The 24,560-nt window shown below is 39.8% G+C and overlaps 1 protein-coding gene across 1 annotated transcript in view; it reads right to left on the reverse strand.

Annotated features, from left to right (window-relative positions):
* UNC93A (unc-93 homolog A) overlaps positions 1-24,560 on the reverse strand; it is a 43,912-nt gene that overhangs the window by 1,076 nt on the left and 18,276 nt on the right. The window contains exons 4-8 of the mRNA XM_081325787.1: positions 15,313-15,542; positions 13,813-13,941; positions 9,198-9,409; positions 5,206-5,341; positions 3,384-3,515 (exon numbers count right to left, since the gene is read on the reverse strand). Of these exons, the coding sequence (XP_081181913.1) occupies positions 3,384-3,515; positions 5,206-5,341; positions 9,198-9,409; positions 13,813-13,941; positions 15,313-15,542 (839 nt within the window). The remainder of the gene's footprint in view (positions 1-3,383; positions 3,516-5,205; positions 5,342-9,197; positions 9,410-13,812; positions 13,942-15,312; positions 15,543-24,560) is intronic.

The raw sequence follows: 24,560 nt of genomic DNA on the forward strand, positions 1-24,560 counted from the left end.
ATATACTGCCCACTGCCCACTCACTCATTCAGCAACTGTTTGAAGTGATGACAGCATTGAAAAAGGAGATTTATCACTAATCCTCGAAAACAGCATCACTATGATCACCGTCATTGTGATTTGGGCACTTTGCAATTGGTGTGAATTTAGGACAGTCTCAGCATTCTGTAGTCATGTGATTGCCATTTGTGACATTCACAGCTGACTTCTGACAAGCAGAGTCAATGGGGAAGCTTGAAGGAAGACCCAGTTATGCGATGTTGCACTTAATGACCTGTGGTGATTTGCTTCACTTAAAAACTGCATTACCAAGGAACAGAATTGCTGGTCCCAGTTGCAGCTGGTATGTGAGGACTATCTGCAATCCTAAAGCCTCAAGTTTTAAATGTAGCATGGTTCTTACCATTTAACTACCCTGTGAAAGAAAAGGAAGGGTCTTCTGAGCATGCAACATGAAACCGCTGGGTGAGATCATTCGCAGCTTTGGAGTAGGGTACCATCAGTATGCTGATGACACCCAGCTTTTCATCTCAACTCCAAACAACATCAGTGATGCCATCGACGTGATGTCCCGCTGCCTGAAAGCGGTCCGGGAATGGATGGGGAGGAACAGGCTTCAACTGAACCCGGACAAGACTGAATGGCTATACGTACCGGCAAGCCAGGATACTCAGAGCATCCCATCCCTTAACATCGGGGATGAGTTACTACCCCCTGTTGATAGGGCCCGCAACCTGGGTGTCCTCCTAGACTCACAGCTCTCCCTGGAAGATCACATAGGAGCTGTGACCAAGGGGGCCTTCTCCCGGGTTCGACTGGTGCGCCAACTACGGCCTTATCTGGACCTGGATGCCTTACGTACAGTCACCCATGCCCTTGTGACCTCTCGCCTAGACTACTGTAACGCTCTCTACATGGGGCTGCCCTTGAGATCCACTCGGAAGCTTCAACTGGTGCAAAGTGCAGCGGCACGGACACTTTTGGGAGCCTCCCGATACTCCCATATCACACCTCTCCTCCGTGCGCTGCACTGGCTTCCGGTTGCCTTCCGAGTGAAGTTCAAGGTGCTAACAATGACATACAAAGCCCTACATGGCATGGGTCTGGACTACCTACAGGAGCACCTTCTGCCAATGTCAACACCCCACCGCCCTGTGCGCTCCCACAGAGAGGGCCTCCTCAGGGTGCCACCACTCAAGGAATGTCGGCTGGTGGCCCCCAGGGGAAGGGCATTCTCAGTGGGTGCGCCAGCCCTCTGGAACTGCTTACCAACTGAAATCCGGATGGCCCCCGACCTCCGCACCTTCCGGCGCGACTTAAAGACTTACCTATTCCAGCAGTCCGGCCTGGCCTGATAGCTCTGATAGCTCTGATAGCTCTAATTGGGGTCCCAGTTTGTTTTGTTTTGATTATTGTTTTTCAATACTGTTTCATTATGTTGCCTATCTTACTCTGTACACCGCCCCGAGTCCCTCGGGAGAAGGGCGGTTTATAAAAACAAATAAAAATAAATAAATAAATAAATAAATAAATGCAAGGAGAACATACAGGATCTCTTACAGAGACTACAGTAACTGATATTAGATTCTTCAGGTGGTATGCAGCCTTGATAACACTAGTGCCCAATGAACATTGCTTAGCGTGAAATCATGTAACTACTGGATTATTTAGATCAGTGTTTCTCAAATTTGGCTAGTTGAAGACGGGTGGACTTCAACTACCAGAATTCCTCAGGCACGCATACATATGTGCATTTATGCAAATAGTAATTTTAAATATCTTCTGATTTTAAATCCTCCCCCCTTTTTTAAAAAAAGTTTGTTTAGAAGGCACCCTATAAAGAAACAAGGATACTTTCAAGTCAGCTGTGTGAGGATTCGGAGCAGAGATACTGTATATAATTTTCCATTGTCTTTTTCAGAGCTTCACTTTACTTTAAAAAACAAATGCTGTCCAACCTACAATTCTGGAAATCCCACGCAATTCCCCTCTAATTATTAATCAGGGTTAATCTTGCTTAGCTTCTGAGGTCAGCTAAGGTCCGCTGGATACTATTTATCAATGTGAATGATAAATAAAAATAAACCTTTATCCATAGCTTTCAAATGGGTTGTAAAAATTAACAGATATAAAATAGGCTGTTAAGTTACATTATGATACTTTACCGATGATCTTTCTTAATTTTCCTGTTCTTTCCCTCTCCTTTTATAGTGTTAGTTTAGTAATTTGAGTTTACCATTTCTCAGAATTGGAAAGGCAAACAGAAACACACAAAGATCTTTGAATGAAACCTAAACAAGTCTGATTGTGGGGTGGTGCAGAACTTCAAGGCGGCAAACAATAAAAAAAAGAACACCTCCTTCAAAGGGTCTTAATGAGGTTGATGGATGCCAGGCCACTCCCTGGCAGTGAAATTCTAGATGTGCAGAATATGTTGCCTTCTAAGATAAATGTATTAAGTGTTGCTAAGTCTTAACAATTCTAAGAGATCAAATAATTTTATGGGTTTGGGATGAAGTCTACTCTGTTCATTATTTCAAGAGGAACTAACGTATCTAAAACTCTGACTATCCAAACTGCAATATGAAATCCTTTAGGTTTTTCCCTTTTTAGAAGTTTACGTGTTTTTTTTAACTGAAATGGAAAAGTTGCAAAAAATTATACTTTGTAAAAAGCATTGCACTAAAAGGCACATATTAAGGAAAAATGCAACTATGTATGTTCAAGAAGGGACGCGGTGGCTCAGTGGGTTAGGACGCTGAGCTTGTCAATCAGAAGGTCGGCAGTTTGGCGAGTCGAATCCCGAGTGCCGCATAACAGAGTGAGCGCCTGTTACTCGTCCCAGCTTCTGCCAACCTAGCAGTTCGAAAGCACATAAAAATGCAAGTAGAAAAATAGGGACCACTATGGTGGGAAGGTAACAGCGTTCTGTGCGCCTTTGGCGTCTAGTCATGCCAGCCACATGACCACGGAGACGTCCTCGGACAAGCACTGGCTCTTCGGCTTTGAAACGGAGATGAGCACCGGCCCCTAGAGTCGGAAACGACTAGCATGCATGTGCGGGGGAACCTTTACTTTTACCTTATGTTCAAGAAATTGTATAGATTTTTGTGAACATAGGAATGTGGGTGGATGTTCCTGCAGATTTTAAAAATTCATCAAATTTGCATAGAAATAGGGTGTGATCATTATGCACAGAAGAACAGGCCTACTACCCACGATAGGCAATCCACGAACATCACATAGATCCATCTAACAATTCCTGCTGAGATGACACTTTCCAGTAAGGCTAATGCAGTTATTGGAATTGATTATCTCCTTTCCATAAAGCCCACAATCCCATTTCATCTTTCTGTTGACCTTCTCTCACTATAAATGCTTACCATTAGTTAGTGTTTGCAAGATAGCATCTGCTACACCCCAAATGGCAGGTATTATAAAAAATAGGGCAAGTTGGCTTGGGTGAGGTTTCCAGAGCAGTAGTGCTATTATGCAGCCAAGATAGAGGATGGCACCTGTTGGATGAGGCGAAGATCATGAGAAAAGAGTAAAGCACATTCTAATTCACACTTTATGAATTGAAGAACTACTTGGCTTCATAGGACTCAAAAAGCTCCTTACCCATAACTTCATTTCTAACAGCAAGTAGACTCTGGAAGAAAGAAGCAGGATTGGCCCATAGAAGGAACCAATGAAGGTAGTGCTTCTCAACCTGGCAACTTTATTCTCTATTGCCATAGAGGGCATGACTAAAACCAGGGCTAAAACTAAGGAAGGTGGTTTAGACTAGAGATTGGAAAGAACCTCGTGATTGTATGAAGTGTTAGCCAATGGAGAAGGCTGCCACATTATGTGGCAAGCTCTCCTTTGCTAAAGGTTTTCCACAGAAGGTGGATGATCTTCTACTAGATATGCTGTAGGGAATCTTGTACCTGAGCCAGGTGCTGGTCCACAAGACATCTAAGGTCTCTTCTTCTCTATGATTCTTGTACATCACTTGACCTTTCTAATTAAAGCAGCCTTTTCTCAAGCTACCACATTAGCCTCTGAAAATATGCTGCTGCTTTAAGAAGACTACACATTAAGATTACTACAATGTGCCTTTAAAGCAGCAGCCTCCTTTTTCCAAGGCTCACACTTTAACGAATAGCAAAATAGTAACATTTGTCCAAGATCTAAAGCAATTATTCCAAAACATTTTTAAGGTATGCATAGCTCTAATGTCTGTTTTTTGTTAAACAAATAAATAAATTAAATTAACATCACATATATGGATACATTGTAAAAGGAGTACCAGAATTGTTGAACTGAGGTCAGATACTGAAATTAATGTACTGGATCAAAATTTAATGTAGCCCATAGGTCAAGCAATTTCTAGATCACCTTGTCCAAGTTGGAAACCTTTAACTCCTTTACCTCCAGAAGGTTTTCTGAGAAATCTTCGAATTACAGTGAATTATAATTTATTTTATTTTATTTTTATTTATTATTGGGACTTATATGCCGCCCTATCTCCTGAAGGACTCAGGGCGGCTAACAACAATAAAATACAATAATACAGAAGTTAAAAGGAAATTAAATTAATAGCCCCTGTAGAATAAATTTAAAATTAAAATTAAAATAAGTTAAAAATTAAAAACATAATTAAAATCCCTGTCAGTCCAGGTCAGCCTGATGTAAAAGAAGTGTTTTGAGGCCGTGGCGAAAAGACCGGAGATCTGGGGCCATCCGAAGCTCAGGGGGGAGCTGGTTCCATAGGGCTGGTGCTCCCACAGAGAAGGCCCTCCCCCTGGGGGTTGCCAGCCGACATTGTCTAGCCGACGGTACCCTGAGGAGGCCCTCTCTGTGTGAGCGCACTGGGCAATGGGAAGTGGTTCCCGGCAGCAGATGGTCCTGCAAGTATCCCGGGCCTAAGCCATGTAGGGCTTTAAAGGTAAGTACCAGCACCTTAAATCTCACCCGGAGGACAACCGGTAACCAATGCTGCACCTTCGGAGAATTTTTCAATGAAGTTACTGATTCAGCAGATATATTTATCTATATAACTATTGGGACTGTTACTTTTTCATCTGGCTAGTGATGGGAAGTCTAGATTGATTATGTCTCTGAGCAATTGCTTCTTAACTTGTATTCTATTCCTCATAGCTCACGTCAAATCCATTGAGATCATCACAATAGACAAGCACCCAGTTAGCCTTTACCTACCCAGTGTAAAGAGAACCTTTCTTCCAGTGAACTGGTAAATCTTGCCAAACAGCAAGGAGGCGAGTGAGTTTGTAGCTGAAAAGCAGATCATCACATATCCAACAAAGTTTATCCCAAGAGCACAGGTCACATAGGACTAGAAAGAAAATAAGAAAGAGAGAAGTGCCCACACAGTTATATTGTTATGCAGAACAGCAGCTTCAATTTTCATGTTTGCAGTTAAAGGTCTGACGAGTGCTTCGGAATGCTCGTGTTGAATATTCATGCAACACCTATATAACCAATAAAACATTCTTCTCTGTCTTGCTACAGAGCCTCTACATGCAATGTGCAGCTGCTGTGCAATATGGGTAGATGGCTAGGACTTGATCAGTTACTGCAGCTGTTGTTAAACAGCCAAACAAGTGAAAACTGGACCCGGAATTGAAAAGACATAACCTACTCATTCTCAAAGTAGCATCCTCCAGGTGTGTTGTAATTGCTTGACAGCCTATCCCTTTGGTTTCTGCCTGTTCCAGCAATCTAATAGAGGAAATATTTTCGGGGTTTCCTTCATGAAACAATGTCACCTGGGAGGTGCTGGGAAGTGTGGTGTGTCTCATGGTGTCTGCCTTATGGAACAGCCTTCCCATGGACAGACCCACCCCTTTTGGCCTTCTGGAAGGTTGCCATGACTTGGCTTTTCCCCCAACATTGGAACTGGATACTAACTGAATTCTGGCATTTGCATGTGTAACATGTTGATGATGATTTTTTTTATAGGTGCCTCAACTTGTTTTTTTAAATTGTTCTGCGTTATGTTTTTGTATTTGTTTAGTACTCAGAATTCCACTGGTGGCCATATAAATGTAATAATAATAAAAAATAAAATTAGTAATTTCAACACATTGGAATTTTTAGCAAAGATGGAATTCTTTGGACATATTGAATAAGAATTCTGAAAGTTCTGATTCTGATGCAACTGGAATATAAAAACCTGGCTATGCTCCTGAGCCTGGGGCACTACATGAGCCAACGGTCCCGCCTCCTAGCTATATTGTTAATGGGCCAGATGTCTTGCTTTTGTATGTACTGTAAATTTTTTTTACTATTTTAACGCTTTTTACTGTTGTTATTGTTTTAAAATGTTTTTTTAAAGTTTAATTGTAATATATGTTATGAATTGTAAGCTGACCAGAGTTGTTTGCTGAGATGGGCAACTATTGAAATCAAATGAATAAATGTACAGTATGTGTACACACACACACACACACACACACACACACACACACACACACACGGGTGGGAAAAGCTAATGTTGAAATTTTTTACCTAAGAAAAATTCAGCATGGTTAATTGGCAACTCTGGGAGTTGCAATCCTCTGGGAGCTGAAATCCATCATGTTGGGAAACATTGGTGTAGAAATGGTTTGCATAGAGAGAATAGTTAATACAATATAGTTAATTGACAAATGCATGGCCAATTCAGAATTTAAAAGCATCAGAATGCAACATGTTCAAACAAAAAACCATGGTGGCAAAAACATGGCCCAACTGAATTTTTCTAAACATGTTTGGATCTGCTGTCTACTTTGGTTTTTTTTTAAATTTTATCATTTTTTTCCATGAATACATTTCATTTGAAAATGCATGTATATTTCAGTATGCATTCAATTTTCTGCTCACACCCTTTCAAGCAGAGCATCCTAATGTTGCAAGACCAGCACACAGGAGCATAATGGTCTGCAATTGATCTGCAGAGTGACTAGTTTGGCTCTACAGGACAATCATTTACATTAAGGTGGACAGCAGTAAGGAGCTGGAGGTGAAAAACGGCACCTGCTTTGCATTCCTTCAAACTGAATCTGCTCTCTTCCAAAGATAAAGTGGAGGAGTTGCTCCTCTTGGACAACACAGAAGAGTGAACTCCTGGTTCAGTGAGGTTTTGTACATGGAATTGAAGGGGACAACCTGTTATTCTTTGCCTCAGGCAATTAAAGGCTTGGTCTGATTGTGAATGCAAATCCCACTCCAGAACTAGGGATTTTGTAATTTGTAAGCTACTCTGAGGTAACTTTTGATGAAGTGGTTTTATAAGTTAACAATTCATACGATACCGATTCTTAAGAAAGATTCTAATTTGGAGGAATGGCAGAGAGGTATCAATAAATTTGTTTGGGCAGGGAAAAGACCACGAGTCAAACTTAAGATTATGCAGGATACCCGTGAAAGAGGTGGTCTTAAAATGCCTAATTTTAAATTATATTATGAAGCTGCTGCGTTAGTAGGTATAAGTGATTGGATCAATTTGACACAAGAGAGATTATTAAATCTTGAGGGCCACGACTTGTTGTTTGGTTGGCATGCATATTTGTTGTATGATAAGAAGGTAGATAATGTGTTTAGAGTGCATATTTTAAGACAGGCATTGCTGAGAGTTTGGAGGAAGTACAGACATAAACTAGACTGCAAGATACCATTGTGGGCAATTCCAAAACACGCAATAGAAAATATACATGCTGGTTTCAAACATGATGTGACTACGTATAAGGAGATTCTAAACTTGGAAAGAAATATCTGGTGTTTGAAACCATATAGTGTCTTGCGAGATGAGAAGATTGTTCAGAATTGGTTTCAATATACTCAGTTACGGGCCAGGTGGAAAGAAGATCAGAAAAATGGTTTTACAATGACTGATGAAAATCTGATAAAGCAAATCAGAAATCAGGGTCCAGCACATATTAAACGGATATATCTTGCATTGATAGAGATTGATTCAGAAACAGAGCTTGTTAAGGACTGTATGATAAAATGGGCCCAAAATATTCAAGAAGTTATTACAATGGACACGTGGGAAAAGATTTGGGTGAGGAATGTAAAATTTACACAAGCTCAAAATCTAAGAGAGAACTTTTATAAAATGTTCTATAGATGGCATTTAGATCCTAAAAAGCTTGCAAGTATGTATCCGAACTATCAACCAAAATGTTGGAGGTGTGGTGATGAAGATGCAACATATTTTCATGTATGGTGGACTTGTAAAAAGGTTAAGGCCTTTTGGATAAAAATTTGGTGGAATATGCAGAAGATTTTCAAGCAAAGGATAAAGTTCTGTCCGCAACTCTTCTTGCTGGGAATAATTACGGATGCTACGGTTGTGGACACTAAGTTGATGTTGAACTTAATCACGGCAGCAAGACTTTTAATAGGTCAGTATTGGAAGAAAGAGGAACTGCCGACCATAGAAGAATGGACTTTAAAGGTTTCCGACCTGGCAGAGATGGCAAAGATCTCGGCTTATCTGAAAGATCACTCGCAAGAACGTTATATTATGGAATGGCGAAAATGGGTTGAGTACATCCAGAACAAATATAGGGTTAAGAAGTTTTATGTTGCATTTGAATAAGTCTTCCTTCGCTTTCTCTTTCTTTATTTTCTTTTTTTTCCTTTCTTTTTCCTTTTCTATATATATTTAATATTATTAAGATTTGTATTATTCTGTATAAGCTAGAGAGTGATGGATTTTAGAGTTTATGGTTGTTAGCATATGCTTGTTTATGATTGTTTTTTTTCCTATACCTTGTATTTAGCTCTGGGAAGTCGGGGGGGGGAGGGGGGGAGGGGTAGGGAGGGAGGGAGAGGGGAGGGGGAGGGGGGGATTGTTAAAGATAAACTGTATGTTAAAACTTTTCAATAAAAAAAAACAATTCATACAAAAACTATGCCTACTGATAGAAAATAGTTCTCCTAGAATGCCTTGCTACCTATACTTATGCATCTTCCATCCCATTATTATTCCCAACTTTTCTTTTAAAAATATTTCCAGGAATTAGAGCCAAAGAAAACATACAGATAACTACATCTGATGGCACATCATTTAGATGAGTTTTCCAGTCCCTTGAGAGAGTCTACACTGGGCACTGTGTGCAGTTCTGTTGTCGACTTCTCCTCCTTCTGCCTCTTTTCACTTAGCACCTGAAATAGATTAGATAACTCTGTATTTTATAACCCACCTTGTTATAGTCACCAGCAAGGAATCCTTGTTCAAGTCCACTATACATAGTCAAAGGTATCAAGAGACACTGGCGTTTATCTTTAAGATGTTGAAATGTTTCCAGAAAAGTGGATCTAAAGGATGACACAGTCTTTTCTTCACTCTCTGCTTGGTTGGTTGAGATTTGATCCAGAAATGTAGTCACTAGCAACACAGCTAGAATCTGACTAGCTGAGAAATGAAAGGATGTGTTTGAACAAACAAAATTAACAGCGTACATTGTTGTGTTTGGAAAAATTGGTATTTAATGATAAAGTCAAATCAAGTGCTATTAATTTAAATCTAGCAATATTAAAAATGTCTCACTTTAACCTAAAGCAAAATACTTTGGGGGCATCCTTTTTTCACAATTCTTTTTGCTCAGCTGTGACGTTTGTGTTATGACAGCTAGCAGGAAAACAACAACAACACCACAGTCTGCTGTTGCATAAAACATTTGTTACCATTCCAGGTCAAATCAGAGGCTTTACTGAGATTAGCATGAATGCAATATCACACATCTGTCAATATTGCTTTAGTCCAGATGAGCATATTTTTTGAGCCATTTCCTTGCAATGATAGTATTTTCTGAATTACTTGTGAAGGGACATTGTACTAAAAACAGGAATGTTACTTTTTATTACTTTATATTGATGGAAGTCAAAGTATATTCAATCCAATCAAATGGATTGAATATAAGAATTAAAATGATCTACAAAATATTCAGAATTTGGTAAGATTTACAATTTCTTTGTTCATATTTTAAATAGGAAATGTTACCTTCAGAATCAAAGCATAACATTTTGATCCCTAATATTTGAAATTTGAAAATATTTGACTGAGTGATTTGGAGGTCTAGCCTCTTCCTTATCACAAGCTGTGGATCACATCATAGGAATAAAAATTCCCAAACCCATGTTGCATTAACTATAATTGAATTGAATTGTATGCCAACCAAGAAATAGCATTAATATAAATCAGTGCTTTTTTTCTAAAAAAAAAAAGGTGCCGGAACTCAGAGGTGCTGTCACTGGGAGCGATGCTGGTGTCTTGCTACGGCATCGTCGCCCATCCTTTGCACCCCTGCCCCATGGCTCGGAGCCACATGCCGTGGGGATTCCCCTCCCCACAGCCACTGTGGGGATTCCCCTCCCTGCAGTTGCCACGCCATGGCCCATGCTGAGCCCCCACCCGGAGCTGCTCCAAACCCCGATCCAGAGCTGTGTTCCTCATGGCAGCAGTCTCCGGTGCCAAACAGCTGATGGCCTCTGGCACCGGCACTCATTCACTTACTGCCCCATTGCTTCCAAATGCAGTAAGTGAGTGAGCGAGCAAGTGGTGTTTGAAAGCATTTGGAACCGATGGGGCAGTAAGTGAGTGAATGAATGAGCAAATGGCGTTTGGAAGCGACGGGGCAGTAAGTGAGCGAGCGAGCAAGAGGTCTTTTGAAAGAGATGAAGTGAGTGGGGCAGAGACTGAACAAGGTGCCTTTGAAAGAGACAAAGGAGTGAGTGAGAGCAACTGGAGGTTTTTGTGAGCAAAGTGTGAATGAGTGGGGGGGCTTTTGCGAGTGAAGGGTGAGAGAAAAAGGGAAAAGTGAGGGGGAGAAGGGAAAAAGAAAAGGCAGTAACTTCTGACTTCCTCTATTGAAGGAGTAGAAGGAAGCATTAACATTGAACCTCAACTTTTTGCTTTTGTATAATATTATAAACTAGCCATTTCTATAACAATAAATGAATCTAACCAATGAAACCCAAAATACCCCCCCTTTTTTAGTCATCAAGTTTTTGACACCTTGTTAAGCACTGGTGGTGCTTGAATATTGTCATGTCCTAAAAGTGGTACAATTTCTGAAAAGGTTGAAAAGCCCTGATGTAAATGCAGCCTAAATTGTTTATTGCCATCCTATTTGAGATGGTGTAGTTGGGCAGCAGGGAGAGGTGCAAAGTTCCTGCCTTCGCTGCAGACAACTTGCCTGTGCAACGTTTGCTGGCTGGGTCTGTTGGCGTGCTCAGCAGCAATTCCTATTGGCTTTCAAAAGCCAATAGGCCAGGCGTAGGCAACCTTGGCTCTTTTATGACTCGTGGACTTTGACTCCCAGAAGATGTTACAGTACATAACATAACGTCAACTGGAAGTTGTTAAACTATCCTTCTGTTTCTTTCCTTCCCAAAAATTGTGTTAATGAGTCTTCTCTAAGCTCTGCTGATCAGCTTGTCCTGGATTCTTTTGCTGCAAAACGGAACGGTTTTCAAGTTGCAGTTGAGACAGCCCATCTCATTTTCATATCACATATAATTGAAGATTGTAATTAGTTGCGTGTGCACGTTCAGCAAGTGTGATGTATTTGTGCTGGCATTTCTAGGCCTCTTTCCAACCACATCCAGAAAAAATTGTAACAAACATTGGAATTCTTAAGGCCATGTTTAGTATTTCCCAGCAATCTGTTACTGGAAGGAAAAAGCAATCACAGATATTTTGGACTTATTTTTGTTTCTTTGCATGTTTGATATTTTTAAAAAGGCATATGCTACTGACTACACTTATGCACATATGTAACCTCTTTTGCTAGGATACATGACCACTGCTTGTCCAGAATGTGAAAAGTGAAAGATTGTGACTACACAAAATTTTAATGTACAGATAATACCACCAGAAATTATTTTAGCCTTTTTAATAAATGTTGTTATTGATGTTAAGCTCACCATGGAAAACATCATATATTGTTATATATATACTAGATTAATTATTTAAAGACTGAAGTGCTACATAACTAGATTCTAAATAATCTATTTTTCAAAACACACAACAGTCCAAACAGTAAAAGTAAAGTCCAAATTAAGAATATTTCATTCTTAAGAATTGTTTAATTTAAAGTGGTTTAGTTGTAATACATAGTTATAGATTCAAAATAGTTTTCAAGAGTATGTACAAAAGATACTATTTTTTTCTAGCATCAGCTAAATTAGACATATTACATTGAGAAAAATGTTTCTCATTTCTTTCCTACCTTTTTGATTTCAGTGCAGAGATGTTAACATAGGAAATAGATTATTTTGTTATCTAATTTTACCTTCCAAAAGACAGAAGCAGATGAAAAATGTGAGGTTCTTTCCTGTTGGCTTTTTTGAATTAGCTGTTTTAGATTCTAAAAGTTTAGTTCCTAAAGAAGTAACCTTGTAAATAATTTTAATATCCTCCTCTAGTGCAGGGTAGGCAACCTTGGCTCTTTTATGACTCAAGGACTTCAACTCCCAGAATTCCTGAGCCAGCATGGCTCAGCTTGGAAACCTCTCTCTTTCCCCTCAGCATGGCTGGCCTAGGATTTCTGGGAGTTGAAGTCCACGAGTCATAAAAAAGAGCCAAGGTTGTCTACTCCTGCAACAGGCTTTCAAAAGCCAAAAGCTAAAAATAAGAGGCCTTCTATAAGAGAATGGACCACTTTGAGAGACGGCGGACTCTCCTTCGCTGAAAGTATTTTAACAGAAACTAGACAGCCATCTGATGTCAGGGATGCTTTAAGAGTGGATTCTTCCTCTGCTCCAAGGTATTCTCCAATGTCCTGTTCAAATTTTACATGTAGGGATTCTCTGTACATGTAAAATGTTACCTTTCTCATTTTAATATTTAATTTTAATATGTAAAATATATGAATAGTTTGTACATCCTGTTTAAGGCATAGGACAGGGATGTCAAACTCAATTTCATTTAGGGCCGCATCAGCATTGCGGTTGCCCTTAGGGGGCTGGGTGGGTGTGGCCTGGGAGGGTGTGGCCTACTGGGTGGGTGTGGCTAGAGTGCATATGGCCTACTGGGTGGGCGTGGCCAGCTCTACATCGTTCGCATCAAGGGTACCTATGGGGGCCTGGGCAGGAGTGGGACAGATCTGAGGGTCTCTGGCAGAAGGAGGGTCTCTGGGCCAGGGCCAAGGCAGTGGGGGCCGTTCCCTCCCTGTTTCCAGGATGGCTTCACGGGCCGCATGAAACCACTTCGTGGGCCGGATCTGGCCCCCGGGCCTTGTGTTTGACATGTCTGGCATAGGAGATCCAGTTGTAAACCTCCCAATTTTTCTTATTTTACTTTGGTCAATTAATGATTTTCCAAACATAGAAGTTCAGCTCCATTCATTCTCATCATGGGTCAACCTTGTTCTCTATTTGAGGGTTTTCAGAATAGAATACATCTATGCTCTATGCCAGGGGTAGGGAACCTTGGCTCTTTTATGACTTGTGGACTTCAAAATCCAGAATTCCTGAACCAGCCATGCTGACTCAGGAATTCTGGGAGTTGAAGTCCACAAGTCATAAAAGAGCCAAGGTTCTCTACCCCTGCTCTATGCCATTCTGAACCATCTCACAATTAAGAACTCAACATTTGATATATTAATTTATCCACTTAAATCTTGATATGATGGAGCTCAAGGCATGAAAAGCAAATTTCCTAGATAATCTCCTATCAAGGCGCTACCTAAACTGAGAACCTAGTTTTAGTAAGGTCCTGCATTGTGTAACTTTAAAATGTACTCTGATACATTATACATACAAATTATGTATGCTTTCCTTCATGGAATGCCAAAGATGCCTGAGAGGGCTTACCTGTGTAGATTCCCATCAAAGTGTAGATCAAAGTATTAGATGGTCCTTTTGATGTCACAGTCCTATTTGTGATGTTTATCATGCAGCTGCCTGTACCACAGCACACCAGATCTGTTTCTGTGAGATTCACTAATACATTAAAAACATAAAAAGGAAAAAGGGATTTATTAATGGTCAAAATACAGAGAAAAATGAAGGCTGCATATACAAATGAAGGCCAAATATACAATCAAGCTGTGATTCTGTGTCATCAGTTTTCAAGCTTTCTTTTAAAGAAATTTAAACTGCCTTGGAGTTCTTATTTCTAATCCAAGAAATATCCATGGGATCTATGATACTCTCTGAACTTGGTTCATTCATACGTTCATTCATTCAATTTCTATAGCCACCCATCTCAGACAGTGACTCTGGGTGGCATTCAGTTCAAAAAAGAATACTACAATTAAAAATATTAAACACATTTTAAAACACTAAAAACATCCAGATGAAAGATACATAGGAGAAAGATACATGATCTATTAGTAATACAGCCAGGAAACATGGTCATTGAGCACCTCAGGCACAGGAGCATAGCCAGGTTTTAGAATCTTATGAAAGGCTAACAGATTGGGGCCATTCTAATCCCCTCTACACTCTGTTGTGTAAAAGACAAATTCCTAAGTGGTGTCTACTGTGCATTCTTGCTGCAAAGTCCTTCTCTCTAAATTGCTTTTCTGGGTCCAGAAGTTCAAGCAGTTATATCAAGAACTTGCTAATGTGTTGATGCACATGATAAAGGTTCACAGTAGTATAATATTATTTGTGAATTCCACCCCCCTCAACACCCCACCCTCCCAGTAATTTTGCCTTTGAGTTGAGTATGCTCCTTTGAAACATTTCAAGAATATCACTAACAGTTTCTGAATTGTTCCTAATAGTAATGTTTGGTCAATCAGGGACTTATATCCATTATGAATAAATCTTTGTAAAATTGCCCCATTAGCAGTGGTTTTAATTAGTAACATTCAATCCCAAACAATTTCTTAGAAGAAGTAACTACTGTTCTAATCCATCTAGCCTCTATTATCCTTACACTAAAGGATTAAATAAAACTTAAAGTAAAAATAATTAAAACATAGAATATAAACCCATAGACTGAATCTTTAGAGTAAATGCTAGAAACATCATTTGTTAGGGTCAGCTTGGTAGTTTGTCAGCAGATTCGTAAAACTAGGGTAAATATAAATGGAATTAAAATAAAAAAAATAAAAAATAAATTGCATGGAATTATCTAATATGCTAAACCAAAATTAAGAAACTACGTTCTGATTTAGTGCAATATATGAACTATATCTAGAATCAGTTATTTGCAAACCCAAGAGGCAAAGATAACATAGGTCAGTTGTAATACTCGACAAGAGTTTTAAAAGCCTTAAAACATTTCTTTTCTCATTACATTATTTACAAATAACATAGGCTTCATGTGTCTTCTTTACTACATGTCTACTTAAACATAATTACCTTTGTTAGGAGTCTGGTCAAAGACCAGAGAGGCTATTAGATTCCCCCAGACTCCAGAGGACCGGTATATCAAAAAGAAGATTCCAAAATACTGGGTAACTATATATTTTCCAACTTTCCCCACTTTCTGAGCATATAAATTGCCAGCCATAGTAAGGTAAGTACACTTGGCTGACCAGAGGGGGGCTGCTCCCAGTCCTAAGATCATAGATGTGGGGATGAGTGTGAACCTGCCAAAAATACGCAATTTGGTTATTTTTATGAAACAAAATATAAATCCAAAATACTTATCATTCCACTGAATTTCAGAGAAATGTCTTATTTGTACTCCCTCTGCAAGGACAAAAACAGAATGTAAAAGAGGCAAATAATGATTCATGTGTTTTGTCATCATCACTCTAATGCCAATCCTTACATAGTTGCGTAAGAGGTCACGACAAAAGTACAGAATTAAGGCATCACCAACAGAGGTTCAAGTCTTTGCAACTTTGGCACCAGAAACTCAAGTGATGTCCACCCTCTATTTGCCTAGTTACACAGGGGTAGGCAACCATGGCTCTTTTATGACTCATGGTCTTCAGCTCCCAGAATTCCTTTTTTTAAAGCAAGTTTTATTGGTTTTCCAGTTAAAATCTACATATTTAGAAAGCATCATGGTGACTGGGTAATCAGAGATTCAGTAACAGAGTTTTCAGTACATAATTCAGGTTACATTATCAAAACATCCTTCTCTATTTCCCTTAACATTTCATGCAACAAGTTTAAACTAATGAATTTCTAGAAATAGCATGGTCAGTTAAAAAATTTGTCAGTTCAATTTCATTGAGATATATCTATGTCCTGTTATTAAATTTTACCTAATTTTAATTTTATAGTATTCAAATTTAGCCTTTAACATCCCAAATAATATACACAACCCAAATTTCCCTTATTTCATTACACCAAAAACTGTAGCATTTACCATATACACAATAGCTGAATAGCTATGCTCTACCTAATAAACCCCTTCATGGATTACTGCCTTGTCGTGGCGAAGGGGCTTGCGTAATTCAATGAAGCTATGAGCTATGCCGTGCAGGGCCACCCAAGACGGACAGGTCATAGCAGAGAGTTCTGACAAAACGTGATCCACTGGAGAAGGAAATGGCAACCCACTCCAGTATCTTTGCCATGAAAACCCTATGGACAGTACCAAAAGGCAAAATGATATGACGCTGGAAGATGAGCCCCTCAGGTCGGAAGGCGTCCAATATGCTACTGGGGAAGAGCAGAGGGCTAGTACTAGTAGCGCCAGAAAGAATGAAGCGACTGGGCCAAAGCCGAAAGGACGCTCAGCTGTGGATATGTCTGGTGGTGAAAGGAAAGTCCGATGCTGTAAAGATTTTTTCTCCATAGGAACCTGGAATGTAAGATTCATGAATCAAGGCAAGCTGGACGTGGTCAAACAAGAGATGACAAGACTGAACATCGACATCTTAGGTATCAGCGAACTAAAATGGACAGGAATGGGTGAATTTAATTCAGATGACCATCAGGTATACTACTGTGGGCAAGAATCCCTCAGAAGAAATGGAGTAGCCTTCATAGTCAATAAAAGAGTAGGAAAAGCAATACTGGGATACAATCCTCAAAATGACAGAATGATCTCAGTTCGAATCCAAGGCAAACCATTCAATATCACAGTAGTCCAAGTCTATGCCCCAACCACCAGTGCTGAAGAGGATGAAATTGACCGGTTCTATGAAGCCCTACAGCACCTTATAGAACTAACACCAAAAAATGATGTCCTTATCATCATGGGGGATTGGAATGCTAAAGTAGGAAGCCAAAAGATAACCGGAATAACAGGCAAGTTTGGCCTTGGAGTACAAAATGAAGCAGGGCACAGGCTGATAGAATTTTGTCAAGAGAATACGATGGTCATAGCAAACACTCTTTTCCAACAACCCAACAGACGGCTCTACACATGGACATCACCAGACGGTCAACACAGAAATCAGATTGACTATATGCTCTGCAGCCAAAGATGGAGAAGCTCTATACAGTCAGTAAAAACAAGACCAGGAGCTGACTGTGGCTCAGACCATGAGCTTCTTGTTGCAAAGTTTAGGCTTAAACTGAAGAAAGTAGGGAAAAGCACCAGGCCAGTCAGGTATGAATTAAATCATATCCCCGTTGAATATACAGTAGAGGTGACAAATAGATTTAAGGAATTAGATCTGATAGACAGGGTGCCTGAAGAACTATGGACAGAGGTTCGCAACATTGTACAACAGGTAGCAACCAAAACCATCCCAAAGAAAAAGAAATGCAAGAAAGCAAAATGGCTGTCTGAGGAAGCTTTGCAAATAGCTGAGGAAAGGAGGGAAGCAAAAGGCAAGGGAGAAAAAGAAAGATACGCCCAATTGAATGCAGAATTCCAGAGAATAGCTAGAAGAGATAAGAATGCCTTCTTAAATGAACAGTGCAAAGAAATAGAAGAAAACAATAGAATAGGGAGGACCAGAGATCTTTTCAAGAAAATTGGAGAGATGAAGGGAACGTTCAATGCAAAAATGGGCATGATAAAGGACCAAAATGGCAGGGACCTAACAGAGGCAGAAGAGATTAAGAAGAGATGGCAAAATTACACAGAAGAACTATACAAGAATGAGCTTAACGTCCCTGATAATCACAATGAGGTGGTCACTGACCTCGAGCCAGACATCCTAGAATGTGAAGTGAAGTGGGCCTTAGAAAAGCTGAGCAACAACAAAGCTAGTGGAGGTGACAGTATTCCAGCTGAGCTATTCAAAATCTTAAAAGACGATGCAGTAAAAGTGCTACACTCAATTTGCCAGCAAATTTGGAAAACTCAACAGTGGCCACAGGATTGGAAAAGATCAGTTTACATTCCAATTCCAAAGAAAGGCAGTGCCAAAGAATGTTCAAACTATCGCACAATTGCACTCATTTCTCATGCTAGTAAAGTTATGCTTAAAATCCTACAAGCTAGACTCCAGCAGTATGTGGATCGAGAACTACCAGAAGTACAGGCAGGATTTCGAAGAGGCAGAGGAACTAGAGATCAAATAGCCAACATACGCTGGATCATGGAGAAAGCTAGAGAGTTCCAGAAAAACATCTACTTCTGCTTCATTGACTATGCTAAAGCCTTTGATTGTGTGGATCATAACAAACTGTGGCAAGTTCTTAAAGAGATGGGAGTACCAGAACATCTTATTTGTCTCTTGAGAAACCTATATGCGGGCCAAGAAGCAACAGTGAGAACTGGACACGGAACCACTGATTGGTTCCAAATTGGGAAAGGTGTCCGGCAAGGCTGTATACTGTCGCCTTGCCTATTTAACTTATATGCAGAGCACATCATGAGAAAGGCAGGGCTAGAGGAGTCAAAAGTTGGAATTAAGATTGCTGGAAGAAATATCAACAACCTAAGATATGCAGATGATACCACTCTAATGGCAGAAAATGAAGAGGAACTAAAGAGTCTCTTGTTGCGAGTGAAGAAGGAGAGTGCAAAAGTTGGGTTGAAACTAAACATTAAGAAAACCAAGATCATGGCATCCGGCCCTCTCAATTCCTGGCAAATAGATGGGGAAGAAATGGAGGTAGTGACAGATTTTATTTTCCTGGGCTCCAAGATCACTGCAGATGGGGACTGTAGTCAAGAAATTAAAAGACGCTTGCTCCTCGGGAGGAAAGCCATGGCAAATCTAGACAGCACACTAAAAAGCAGAGACATCACCCTGTCAACAAAAGTGCGTATAGTCAAGGCTATGGTCTTCCCAGTTGCAATGTATGGCAGTGAAAGTTGGACCATAAGAAAGGCTGAGCGCAAAAGAATTGAGGCCTTTGAACTCTGGTGCTGGAGAAGACTCCTGCGAGTCCCTTGGACTGCAAGGCGATCAAACCGGTCAGTCCTAGAGGAGATCAACCCTGACTGCTCTTTAGAAGGCCAGATCCTGAAGCTAAAACTCAAATACTTTGGCCACCTAATGAGGAGGAAGGACTCACTGGAGAAGAGCCTAATGCTGGGAAAGATTGAGGGCAAGAGGAGAAGGGGACGACAGAGAATGAGGTGGCTGGATGGAGTCACTGAAGCAGTAGGCGTGAGCCTAAATGGACTCCAGAAGATGGTAGAGGACAGGAAAGCCTGGAGGAACATTGTCCATAGGGTCGCGATGGGTCGGACACGACTTCGCAACTAACAACAACAACCTAATAAACATTGTCTGTTTCACATTTTAATACATCACATGTTATTGATAGGACCACAGCCTATGTTTATCAATCTACATCTACTTATACACAGCCAGATTCTGTTTTAAATTTTAGCTAATTCTTAATTTTTAAATAGAATAATCAAACGTCTTTTAACATCAAACATGGGATCCATAATCCAAATTTCCATTATGTCAGTGTAGAAATTTTGTCTAAAATAAGCCTAATAAATACATAAGCACATTCTAGTTCTATCTCATAAACATTTTCTGTTTTAGGTCCTGATAGATCACTGATTACTAAAGGGGCAGCCTTTAATAGTTCTCTAAGAACTCACTTTTTAAATCTAACTCTAGCTTTCTTTCTTTTTTGCCAATCAGGTTTCCAGACCAAGGACTTTAGATTGCCAGATGAGTCTCCCTTCACTCTAATACATATTATTTGAATCGAAGGAGGCCATCTAGCCATCAGTAATCCACAAAAACCAAACCATTTGTAATCATTATGTTGTTGCCCTGTTATATAGTTCTATCTCTGTATTTGCTCTAAAAACCAGTTCAGTCTGGATTCCTCTTCCATCTGGGTTCATCTGCTTTAAGTACTTATCCAGTTTTGCAGTTAGTGCTTGGTTATCCAGGCTTTCAGGAAACTGTCTTTGTTGATCTTCCACGTCCTCTATGTTAGTATCACTATCTTGCACATAGTATACTTCTGAAGTTGTAGGCTCTTTTGATGAAGTCAAGAGTTTGAGTATTAAGTTTTCCCATAGTTTGTTGTTGGTCCTTAAGGTTATTTGCCATAGTAATAGTTCCTTTTACTTTTAAAGTTGTTGGTTCTTTGGATAGAGTCAAGTTTTTAGTATTAGCTTTTTCAATATCTTGTTGTTGTACCTTGTATTCCTCTGTCTCAATAGTAATTTGTTCCAGTTTTGTTATATTCTGAGTTGCAAATTCTTTAGTTAAAGTCTGGGTTACAGTTTGTAACTTGGAGTTGGAACCTAAATTTTCCAGTCTGGAGATAAACATCTCAGTGACTTTATGGATTGTTTCTAATATGAGCTTATAGTCAAGTGAGGTTTGTGGCTGATCAGTCTCCATTTTGAAATAATGGTAAATATCCTTAATGGGGGCTAATTTTTAAACAAAAGTCAGTAATTCACCTCCACAAGCCTTAAGTTCACCTCCAGCTGTTTCAGGTTTTTATCTTTAGCTGATAATGTCAAGGGCAGTTCCAAAATATAAACAGGTTTATTTGTGAAAAATATTCACTTATTATATCAGGTTTGGCCACAAGATGTCCCTAGTGTACTTAAAATCTTTTTCAGACAGAGTAAATTTATCAGTTTTGAGTCCTTTTAAGTAGTTCTTTTCTCTCTTTTCTCCCTTTTTTAATCAGATAGATAGAATAGCCAGTTTCTGTAAGAATAGGAGTTTTGGGTCGCCAGAAGTAAAGAGTAAGTAAGTTGAATTAAATAGTATTATTCTGTTCAAGGTTTTCTTTTTTCTCCCGACGTGATGAGAAGCCGCCTTTAAGGAGGATGGTGGAAAAAAGGATCCTTTCCCTCTCTCCTTGCTGGGGGAAGCAAATTTAAGAAGCTTTTAGCAGGAAAAGGTAGACAATTAGGAAAGGAAGAAGGCAATACTCACCCAGTTTTCAAGTGCTTTCAAGTGCTTTGTTGTAATTTTGGCTTTGGCAGGAAATGTCTGAAGGGATGGGCCATGGGAGTGGCCGATCCTTTCTTCGTGGGTTCGGAGAGTTGCTCCAAGCTGGCGGGAGGGCCTCCACCCTTCTACCGCCAACAGGAGAGTCCTCTCCCCCACTCATCACCCCTCCAGGGCGACTTTGGACCTCTTTACAGGGGTCCCCTGGTGAAAGAAATCCAGACGATGTGAAGAGCCTTCTCCTCAAATGTCTGGCCATGCTGTGATCCAGAACTGGAAGCCAATTCCCAGGATTCCTGAGCCAGCATGATTGGCTCAGGAATTCTAGGAGTTGAAGTCCACAAGTCATAAAAGTGCCAAGATTGCCTACCCCTGGCCTAGTATAATAAATATGGCTGTTTCTGGATAGGCTTTCCACAGTGAGCCAGGCATTAATAAAATCAAAACTATGCTTGTGTAATGAATTTTACGTGGGATGACCCTGTGAGTGATTTAGAAGCTGCATCTGTTTAGAAAGGAATGCTACATTTGTTCAGTTGGACGCCTTACCATTCATATTTAAAATTTATTTCCTAAATTTGTAGAGTCAGTTTGCTGTAGTTATATAGTATATAGACATATTTCCCCTCTCCCCACTGTAAAAGAATATGTTTTAATGATACCTCGGACAGTTTCACGGGGATCATTGTTTTCACATGAAAAGTAAAAGTGTATTTTCAGGGTTACCTCAACTATTTCAGTCTGTTAATAGAAACTGATGAACATCAAGGAGGCATTCATGAAGATCAGGGGTTTTTTTTTGTATACAGAGCTATAAACAAATCCACTAGAAATGCCATGTTGCTCAAAGCTTAAATATACAAGCTCTCCACATAAACAAATGTGCTCATGAGGAACCTATTCTCCTAAATCTTCACTCATGATTTGTCAGAACCAAGAAAAAAAATCACATAATTTTCAACCTGTTTTGTTTCAAAGTACCTTCTGTTCATTTTTTTTCTATACATTGTGGGTGTTGTATGAACTCTATTTTTCTTGCCTATAAAGTAAGTCCTGAAAGAAAATTATTTGGATCAGGCCTTGGAGAACAAGGGAAAGATACAAGCCAATATTTTCACTGCAAAATACACTGCTTATATGCTCATTGCTCCTGTGATCCTGCTACTAGGTGAAAATGCATGGACACGAACATGATTTTCACAACTGAGTATGCTACACTGGTTAAACAATTGCAACAGGCCTCAGGATACTCAAGTTCAATTTTATCCTTAACCATGGAGATCTCAGCTTAGTCTATTCTACAAATGTCTTGTGGGAGAAAAATGATAGAGGGAGGGTTCTGTACACAACCTTGAGTTCCAAGAGAAAAAGTGGGATAGCAATCTAACAAAATAAATAAGCAAACAAAAATTCTCTCTCTCTCTCTCTCTCTCTCTCTCTCTCTCTCTCTCTCTCTCTCTCTCTCTCTCTCTCTCTCTCTCTCTCTCTCTCTCTCTGTGTGTGTGTGTGTGTGAGAGAGAGAGAGAGAGAGAGAGAGAGATTTACATGGAGGAATTAGTGTTATAGAAGTAGATGAACTTGCCCTTGTCCTGATATAAATGAAGATTTTCCATGAAGACATTGTGATTCTGAAATGTCTATCACATCTACCTGAGTCTGACTGCCTAATATAATGAAATGCAGGATATTCCAGAGATGTTATGCTACTAGGAATGGATTAATATGCAGATAGTCCTCGGCATACGCCTCAACTTCCACAAACTGGATTCAGAACTTCCACTGCTAAGCAAGGCAGTTTTAAGTGAGTCATGCCCAATTTTATGAACTTTGTTGCTGTGGTTATTAAGCGCATCACCATTATCTTTAAATGAATCAGGTAGTCATTAAGTGAATCCAGCTTTCCCTATTGACTGCTTGTCGGAAGCCAGCTGGGAAGGTCATAAATGGTAATTGTATGACTCTGGGATGCTGCAGCTATGATAAATACATGTCAGCTGCCCAAGCACCCCAATTTTGATCACATGACCATTGGGACATTGTGAAGATTGTAAGTGCGAGGTCTGGTTGCAAGTTACTTTTTTCAGCACTGTCATACCTTTGAACAATCATTAAATGAATGGTTGTAAGTCAAGGACTACCTCTATTTATAAGATAAGATCACATAAAATAAGCCCTCATAAGAAGAAATAAGGTTTTTGAAAGTTTAATGGTCCAAGTCCAACTTATTTATGGCTGTGTAAAGCTACCTTGTTATATTTTTCTCACGTGATATTCTTGATTCTTTTGCACTCACTAGAGGTTGGTGGAAATTAAAATACATGGGTTACATAGCATTCTCCAGACTAGTGCCCTCTGGCTATGTTGGGGAGGGGTCTACTCCCAGATTTCTACTGCTAACCTGGCCAAAGTTCTGGATGGAGATTTAAGGAATCTCCAGGATGCTCCATCACTGGAAGTTTTCAAGAAAAGATTGGACAACCATTTGCTTGGGATAGAATAAGGTCCCTATGATTCTATGAATTGTACTCCTGAGACATCATGGGTGGGGTGGAGTGGGGAGGATATCAGGCTGATAAAATGTTGGCTAAACTTCTCTTCCCCTACCCCAGGGGTCTTCAAACTTGGTCCTTTTATGACTTGTGGATTTCAACTCCCAGAATTCCTTAGCCAGGCACACTGGGAGTTGAAGTCCACAAGTCATAAAGGGGCTAAGTTTGAACAGTCCTGCCCTACCCTTTCTTTTTGAAATGTAATTATAACTCCTGTAGTTAGATGGTGCCTTTACTGGCTTTTGCTTGGTGTCACTTGGCTCAGGCTTTGTTTGCTAAAGGAGATGTAAGTGGTTGCCTCAGCTACAAAAGCAGTTGCTACACACTCTCCAGTGTATCTGTTTATTTGTTCTGCTTTTTTGTTCATGTTCTAATAGCCCATGAAAAGGGCTGCACGTGAGTGGCTGGGTTGTTTTGGTGTGAAGCCCTTCCCTGACATATCAGAGGTGGACTGGTTAAAAAAAAAGACAAAGACAAAACCACAAACTGGAAATCAGCTAAACCATCTTAGCCATCTATAGAATGGTCTAAAGCAACAGCTGCAGTTTTACAGATGGAAATTGTGGCAACCCAAATGGCTATCCTTCAAATCCAAAATTAGTAAGACTATTTGATCTCTGATTCTCCCAGTGTCTTACTTTAAGTACATTTGAAAATGATCTCAGTGTGTGTGAAGAAATGCTCAAAGCTAAGTGAGGCAGAAGAAATACACCAAAGTTATTCACCACAGATCTGATCTTCTCTTTCTTTTCTCCTGTTATTCCAAGGGCAGGGAACTGTTGCTATACTTTCATTCCCTATTTCAGTGGTGGCG

The sequence above is a fragment of the Vipera berus genome (assembly GCF_964194415.1).
Source record: "Vipera berus genome assembly, chromosome: 1".
Classification (NCBI taxonomy): Eukaryota; Metazoa; Chordata; class Lepidosauria; order Squamata; family Viperidae; genus Vipera; species Vipera berus.